At 53.8% G+C, this 8,350-nt stretch overlaps 1 protein-coding gene across 2 annotated transcripts in view; it reads left to right on the plus strand.

The window, feature by feature from the left end:
- Positions 1-208: 208 nt before the first annotated feature.
- LOC120747814 (olfactory receptor 14J1-like) overlaps positions 209-8,350 on the plus strand; it is an 11,026-nt gene continuing 2,884 nt past the window's right edge. The window contains exons 1-2 of one of the 2 annotated variants that reach the window (XM_040053858.2): positions 209-1,003; positions 2,602-3,557. In XM_040053858.2, the coding sequence (XP_039909792.1) occupies positions 2,625-3,557 (933 nt within the window). In that variant the 5' untranslated portion in view covers positions 209-1,003; positions 2,602-2,624. Of the gene's footprint in view, positions 1,004-2,601; positions 3,558-8,350 lie in introns of those variants that run through there. The other variant, XM_040053857.2, reaches the window with a different exon arrangement.

The raw sequence follows: 8,350 nt of genomic DNA on the forward strand, positions 1-8,350 counted from the left end.
CAATTTTTCTCATAGAGACAATTTTAAAAGGGAAACACCAAGTACCTTAAAATAACTGAAGTACCTTGAAGCATTAATGAGCCCCACTGAGTGTGGTTACTGGCTAAGAATCTCAGGGGACTAATTAAAGCAGATAATTGGAGGCCATGATTGCACAAACCTCTCAGAGACTCCAAGACAAAAGCAAAACCTAAAGTCCCTGGAAAAACCTGCAGTCCCTGGGAGCATTCAGGAGCCCCCCAGGGCCATTGCTGACCAAGGCTCCCCAGGGACTCCTTCCAGCACATCCTTGAGGCCACTGGGATGTGAGGGGGATGCTGAGGGCAGCACAAGGGGCTGACAGTGCCCAGCCTTGCTGGGGCTGTGCCAGGAGGCCCCAGGGCCTCAGGACAAGGTGTCTCCTCACAGCCCTTGGTGGCACAGAGGCTGCTGTGCCCCAGGACACCAAGACTTGGCTTCTCTTTGTCCCCACCTGTCATCACTGCCTCCAGTTCTCTGCTCTGCCTGGGGCCTGGGGACACTTTCTCTGTCCTGTCCCTCAGTGGGACCCATTAAAACTTCAAGAAACTTTGGAGTTGGATTCTGACTGGGAGTTCCTGAGAGGTTTCTTCAGCTCCCTCTCAGGGACTGATGTTCAGGGCCTCAGCACAAAGCCCCAAGAGGGTCATTAAAGTCCTTGTGCTGTGTCTGTGCTGCTGAGCTGGGCCGGGCTCCTGGCACAGAGGCAGCTCCTGGCAAACAAGAAGAGCTTCAAAAACACATCTTTCTTGATGAGCAACTCTTCTCCCAGCCCAGCAGGGCTGGGGCACTGCCTGCAGCCACCCCGGGCACAGCACACAGGCACAGAGAGCTTCAATCACTCAGGGCTGGGAAGGAGCTGAGAAGTGACTGCAAGAGAATCACTCCCAGCCCTTGACACAGGAACCTCTGGCTTCAGGACAAGGCAGCTGCAGCTCCTGCAGTGATCTCCTAAAGCTGCAACATCCCAATGCCTACAGACTCTGTGAGTACATTCTCTGATTATCTCTTGTGCAGAGCAGCCAGGGGTGCCCAGGGCTGTCCTGCAGAGCAGGGTCCTGCAGCCCAGGGTGCTGTGCTGGGGCAGGGACTCTGCTGCCTGCCAGGGACAGCTCTCAGCCAGCCCTGGGAGCTGCTCACAGCACTGGGGGACAAGATCTGGGTGGAAAGAGACAGCTGGTAAAGCGTGGAAGTGTTCTCCTTGTGTGGTGAGGATGCTGCATTGTTCAGATCTGCTCTCAGAATGACATTTAACTCCAGAATATTTCCAAATAGATTATACAGGGAGCAAAGACAGTCTGGGGCTGCATAAAAGGGAAAATTCTGTTTTTTTAATCTACTGCTCTGTGTTGCCTGGATGGAAAATTGCACATAGATATTCATCTCTCAGTTCAGTTTGACAAAAATAAACAATTTTCCCTCAGACCTTAATAAATCAGGCAGTGACAGAAATCAGCAGAGGGTCTCTTGCAGGCAGCACCAGTGTCACTTTTCCAGCCTCCTCAGGGTTGCTCTGACATTGCCATCAGAGCCTGCAGGGCCAGAGCTGCCCCTGGGCAGTGCCTGAGCTGGGAGGGCTCTGCAGGGCAGAGCTGAGCCCCCAGGGCTGGGCTGGGCTCTGGCAGCACTGGCAGGGCCCAGCCCTGGGCACAGGGAAGCAGCTGCAGGCAGGGACAGCTCCAGGCAGCAGAGCCCTGGGCAGGCAGTGGGGGGAAAAGTGCCACCAAGCTGTGCTGGGATATTGGAAGTCCTCTCCAAGTCAAACTATTCCATGATTACTTTTTTTACAGAACCCTGTGCCAAGACGCTGCAAATGGGGTGTCCCAGCTCCCTCTGCCCCAGGAGGTCTGGACAGGGCAGGCTGGAGGCTGGGAATGAGCTGACTCTCCTCCAGCAGTGCCATGGACAGGACCCTGGGTGTGTCCTGGGGATGCCATCCAAGCTGTGAGCTGCCTCCAGGGGACACTGGGGACAGGAGTGTCCTTGGCCAGGAGAGGGGCTGAGACTGTGAGAAAGGCTGAGCCAGTTTGCTCTGCTGTGGCTCCCTCTGCTCTCAGCTGTGTCAGGCTGATTTTGAGGGGAACACAGTGACTGCCCTGGATCTCAGAAAGGGCAGCTGGGGACAGATGGAGGGACAGAGCAGCTCCCCTCACCCTTCACTGAGTTACAGCCAATGCTCTTGCCTTGCACAGTTCTCTCTGATCTCCCTGGGCACAGCAGGAAACCCTCTCCAGCTGCCTTTGGCCATCACCGTTCCTTAGCCCTGGCACAGGAGATGCTGCCAAGCTCCTCTGCCTCAGGAGCAGTTTGGGCTGATGAAGTCCAACCCCAGGACTGGCCCCTGTCCTTGTTCCCATGACCCCAGTGCTGCAGAGCAGAGCTGACTCCTCGGTGTCCATGGGCAGAGCCCCTGCTTGTCACAGCAGCAGGGCCAGATCCCAGCAGAGTTCCAGGCACGGGGCTGAAGGAAGGGCTCTGAGAAAAAGAAAACTGGGTGGCACAGAGCAGCAGGGGCAGGGCTGGGAGAAAGGGCTTGGAAATTGCTCAGCAAAGTCTGCCCTGACTTGTCTCTTCCTTCAAAAGGTCTCCATGTCCAGAAACAGCAAATGTCCAACAGCAGCTCCATCAGCCACTTCCTCCTGCTGCCATTGGCAGACACGCGGCAGCTGCAGCTCCTGCACTTCTGCCTCTTCCTGGGCATCTCCCTGGCTGCCCTCCTGGGCAACGGCCTCATCATCAGCGCCGTAGCCTGCGGCCACCACCTGCACACGCCCATGTTCTTCTTCCTGCTCAACCTGGCCCTCACCGACCTGGGCTCCATCTGCACCACTGTCCCCAAAGCCATGCACAATTCCCTCTGGGACACCAGGACCATCTCCTACAAAGGATGTGCTGCCCAAGTTTTTCTGCTTATCTTCTTTCTTGGATCAGAGGTTGCCCTCCTGACCATCATGTGCTACGACCGCTACGTGTCCATCTGCAAACCCCTGCACTACGGGACCCTCCTGGGCAGCAGAGCTTGTGCCCACATGGCAGCAGCTGCCTGGGCCAGTGCCTTTCTCTATTCACTGCTGCACACAGCCAATACATTTTCCCTGCCCCTGTGCCATGGCAATGCCCTGGGCCAGTTCTTCTGTGAAATGCCACAGATCCTCAAGCTCTCCTGTTCCAAATCCTACCTCAGGAAACTTGGGCTTATTGCTGTTAGTGTCTGTTTGGTATTAGGTTGTTTTGTGTTCATTGTTTTCTCCTATGTGCAGATCTTCAGGGCTGTGCTGAGGATCCCCTCTGAGCAGGGACGGCACAAAGCCTTTTCCACCTGCCTCCCTCACCTGGCTGTGGTCTCCCTGTTCATCACCACTGGTGCATTTGCCAATCTGAAGCCGCCTTCCATCTCCTCCCCATCCCTGGATCTGGCACTTTCAGTTCTGTACTCAGTGGTGCCTCCAGCCCTGAACCCACTCATCTACAGCCTGAGGAACCAGGAGCTCAAGGCTGCAGTGTGGAGACTGATAATTGGATGGTTTCAGGAACACTAAACTGCTGGTGAATTTCTGCAAATCACTTCTAATAAAAGTCATCTTTGATACTTCTTGTTGGTTTCATTTTGAAGGTTCTTGTGCTTTGTTTTACTTTTTTTCTGTCCACAAAGAAATGTCCTTGTCTGTGCCATTTCTCATTTTGTTTCTCTCCACCTTCCCTGTGGCCACGGACTGTGTCAATGAACAGCTGTGCTCTTGGTGGCTTTAAACCAACTCAAGGATCTCCCAGCCAAGTTTTCTGCAGAGATCCCTCTTTTGTTCCCTTCTCTGGAGCTGCAGCAGCAATGTCTGTGTGCAGAGCTGGGGGCAGATCAGTGCTGGCACAGCAGCTGTGCCCAGGAGCAGCAGCACTTGGTGTTGCCAGTGCTGCTCCCGTGCCCCTGCCCCGCTGCCCTCCTGGCCCTGGTGTTGCTGTAGGGCCTGAGTGCTCTCGGGGCCGGGCACAGTGCTGGGGGTGGCAGTGCCGGGGCTGCAGCAGGGACAGGCCATGGGCACTGCTGGGGCAGCGCTGACGCCTCAGGGCAGGGCCTGGGGGCTCCAGGCTCCTTGCCCAGGCTCTCTCCAGAACACGCCCAGGCCAATGCTCAGCAGAGAAAAGCCCCGTGAGCAGCCCCAGGGTGGCCGTGGGCAGGCTGGGGGCAAACAGCATGGCTGGGGCTCTGCAAGGTCCCTGGGGGAGATGGGAAGGAGCAGCAGAGCAGGGGCTGATCCATCCCCACTGCGCTGGACACCCCAGGGCAGCGTCCCAGAGCGTCCTCATGCACCTGCCAACAACATCCCCCCTCTGCAGCCCTGGCCTCTCCCCCAGCTCACACAGGTGCCGCATCCTTGCAGGCACAGACACGGCAGCACTGGCTCAGGAGCCCCTGTTTGCACTGCCCAGAGCAGGCGTGAGCACCCCCATGGTGTTGGTGTGGGGAGATGAACCTGAGGGAGCACAAATGCCATCAGCCCCTGGGGCCAGGCAGGGCTTGGGACAGCAGGGAAACCACTCAGGTTTGTGGTGGCCTCTGAAGTCATCCAGAAAGTTTGTTCCCATGAGCTTTGAGTTTCCTGTGCTGCTGCAGATCTTATTGCTCAGAGCCAGGGTTTCTTTCGGGTCTGAGTCGAGAAGCTGAGGGACCTGGGCTGCTGGATCTTCTGAAGAGGAGGGCTCATCCTGCAACTGCTCCAAGAGTGGTTGTGGAGAAACACAGAATCACCAAGGTTGGAAAAGACCTTGGACATCATCAAGTCCAACCTGTGCCCTGACACTGCCTTGTCTCCCTTGAGCCTCCTCTTCTCCAGGATAAACAACCCCAGCTCCCTCAAACGCTCCTCACAGGACTTGTCTTCAAGACCCCTCACCAGCCTTGTTGCTCTTCTCTGGACACACTCCAGCTCCTCCATGTCCTTCCTAAATTGGGGGCCCAGAACTGGACACAGCACTCAAGGTGCTGCCCAAGTAGTGCTGAGCACAGGGGAAGAATCACTGCCCTGGTCCTGATGGCCACACTGTTCCTGATCCAGGCCAGGAGCCATTGGCCTTCTTGGCCACCTGGGCACACTGCTGGCTCATGTCCAGCCTGCTGTCCATCCGTCCCCCCAGGTCCCTTTCTGCCTGGCTGCTGTCCAGCCACTCTGTCCCCAGCCTGTCGTTTGTTTATCCTGGAGAAAAGGAGTCTCAAGAGAGACAAGGCAGTGTCAGGGTGCAGGTTGGACTTGATGATGTCCAAGGTCTTTTTCAACCTTGCTGATTCTGTGATTCTCTGAAACCACCCTTGCAGCAGCTGCAGAATGAGCCCTGGGCCTCCTCTTCAGAAGGTCCAGCAGCCCAGGTCCCTCAGCTTCTCCTCACAGCCCCAAAGCCCATCCTGTCAGTCCTGCAGAGCGTCTCCAGTGCAGGGGAAACACTGGGCAACTGAATAGCCGAATCAATATGATTTTAGTAGAAGCCGTTTATTTTATATTTTATATATATATATAAAATAATATATTTAATATATATATATTTTTAATGTTAAAATCCAGTTATGGATTCTAGCACTACTGTCCACATGTACAGGTGCCTCTCAATTGGCTGAGCCACTTGTTCACAAGGCAGGCACACATCCTTCAGGACTCCTCACTGGTCAAGTGTCCATCATCGTGTTGTGTGTCCTCTAAGTTTTGTGTTGTTTGTAAACAGTTTCTCAGGCTCTTGGTTCTTATTTTTAGTCCTGTTGTTATCTCAGTAGCCTTGTGGAATTCCTGAGAGCTCCTGGGCAAGGAGCCTCAAGCCCTGTCTTACAATGCAAGATGTAACCAAAAACATGTATTCTATTACCATCTGTGAACACCATGTAGGGCAGGTTGTTTATCTCTTCCATCACCCATCCCTCATATCTCTGAGGGGGAATCTTCTCTTAATGGCCCAGCTGTTAAAACCAAATGGGGCAGTGTTCTTGATCTCTTCCATGAGCCATCCTCCCTCCAGGGAGATATCTTCTGTTAATGGGCCATTGCCACTTAGGGAAGGGCTCTGGTGACCCACGTTTCCTGTGACCCATGCTGAGAAGTCACCTGTCCCTTTCTCTGCCCCTGGCAATGATGTAGGGTGGGACTGAAGGACATGAGGGTCTGGCCATGGTCCCATCATTGTATTTGAGCCCATCTCAGGTCATTTCTGGATGGGCTCTGCCCCAGCCCACAGAGTGTGAACTCAGCCCTGACTCTGTCACAGCCACTGTGCCTGAGCCCTGCAAAGCCTAAAGGTCACTGTCATGGGTTCGCACAGTTTGGTTTTTAGTTAGGGAGGAATGTGAAGTGTTACCCTGTCAGGACCCTGGAAATAGTTTTAGAAAGGACAAGGACCTATCAGAAGCCGGTTTGAGATATTGGCATCTGCTTTGACCACTGAAAATGTTGAATGCAACTTTGGACAGTACCCATATAATTCCTGGGTTTGTTCAGGTCAGGCCCTTTTCCTCCTGGTCAGCTGAACAGGTAACATCGAGTGGGTCCTACTGCTCCCCACACCCCACCTCCCCCTTCAGGGGGAAGCTCACCCGAGGCCGAGCGGGACTCCATCGGCTCCCCAGGGGGAGGAGAGGTTGCAGCTTAACATCAACCACTTTGAAAAAACCTCCCCGGAGACCCCAGAGCAGGGAGGGATCTCCCCTGATAACAACTATGGGCCCGGTTTGGCCGAGGCTGCCGTGATTGTCACCGAGGGGTGGGCAGAGCTCTCCTCCCGCTCCCCTCCTCCGGTGTCTTCCAGACGGAGAAGAAAGAGTGGAGGGAGGAAACCAGGCTGATCTGAAATGGAGAGACTGCTGCCTGGAGCAGAAATCACATGGCCACTGCAGGCCTGGGCAGAGTTAACCCTGTCTTGGCAACATGGAGCTTCCAAGGCCTGACCCTTCCCTGAGAGAGAAAAGAAAGAGACAGAGTGGACGCAGGAAAGACGCCACATGGAGTCAGTGGAGCAGGAGTGAAAGAACTGATAAAGATTATTAGAAGAGGGATTGAGGATGTGGACATTTTTAACCAAACTTTTCTGCTGTAAACTATGGAGAAATGGACTGTTTCTTGTAACATCTTAATGTTGTTTGGGGGAATGCTAGTTCTAGTCAAAGTTGGGGATTGATATGATTGAGATTTAAGTGGGAATCTTAAAGCCCCTCACTCCTGGCATAAAAGGAGGTCTCAGCCTTTGAGACCAAGATGATTTTAGAGAGGAAGTGATTTGAAGCCCTCGGCTCTTGGGGTAAAAGGAGGTCTTTATTTCTTTTGAGGTAAAGACAGTTTTAGAGCTAGAAGAGAATCCTTGTTTTATACTAGAAGAAGCTTTCTTAAACAGTACCCCAGATACACTGAGAGGCCCATGAGTAGCCAGGGGAAAGGCTGCGAATGGGTGGAACAGCACAATCTGCAAAAACTCCAAGCAGTTGCAGATTTGAAGAAGAGCTGCTGCCACACAATGTCACGGTCCTCCTGGAAGGGGAGGCTCCCGCACACCATGACGTACAGCAGCACGCCCAGGGACCAGACGGTCGCTGCATGGCCGTGGTAGTAGCCAAGGCAGATCCACTCGGGTGGGCTGTACACGCGTGTTCCTAGGGGACATGGGCGGCACTGTCCAGGTGCAGGCCACTGGCTCCCAGAGCCTTGCGCCAGCCTCCTGGCAGAGAAATGAACACAGTGACATCAATGGAAGGTTCAATGCGGTACACCTGGCAAGCCAAAACAGCTTGCTGAACCTCCTCCAGCACTTTTCATGCCTCAGGGGTCAATTCACGAGGTGACTTTAAATCAGTGTCCCCTTTCAACAATTCAAACAAGGGAGACAGTTGTGCTGTGGTCAGTCCCAAGTAAGGACGTAACCAAGTGATAACACCTACCAGCTTCTGAGCATCATTCAGTGTCTTCACCGATTGCACAAATTGCACCTCCTGGTGACAGATTGTCCGTTCCAGAATTTTGACTCCCAAATATTTCCAAGGAGGTTGTTGTTGTACCTTGTCTGGAGCCACCTGCAGTCCATGTGAATGCAGAGCATTCAGCAACTGAGGCTGTATCCTCAGCAGCTCATCCTGGGTGGGCGTAGCCACCAAAATGTCGTCCATATAATGATAGACGCGAGCATCAGGAAACTGCTTGCGAACTCCAGACAAGGCATGGGCTACATACCATTGGCATAACACTGGCGAATTTCACATGCCCTGAGGCATAACTTTCCATTGATACCGCTGTGCGGGCTCAGCATTATTTATTGTTGGTACCGTGAAGGCAAATTTTGGTCTGTCATCGGGATGCAGAGGGATCGTAAA

Source organism: Hirundo rustica, unplaced genomic scaffold (assembly GCF_015227805.2).
Source record: "Hirundo rustica isolate bHirRus1 unplaced genomic scaffold, bHirRus1.pri.v3 scaffold_209_arrow_ctg1, whole genome shotgun sequence".
In the NCBI taxonomy this organism is placed as follows: domain Eukaryota; kingdom Metazoa; phylum Chordata; class Aves; order Passeriformes; family Hirundinidae; genus Hirundo; species Hirundo rustica.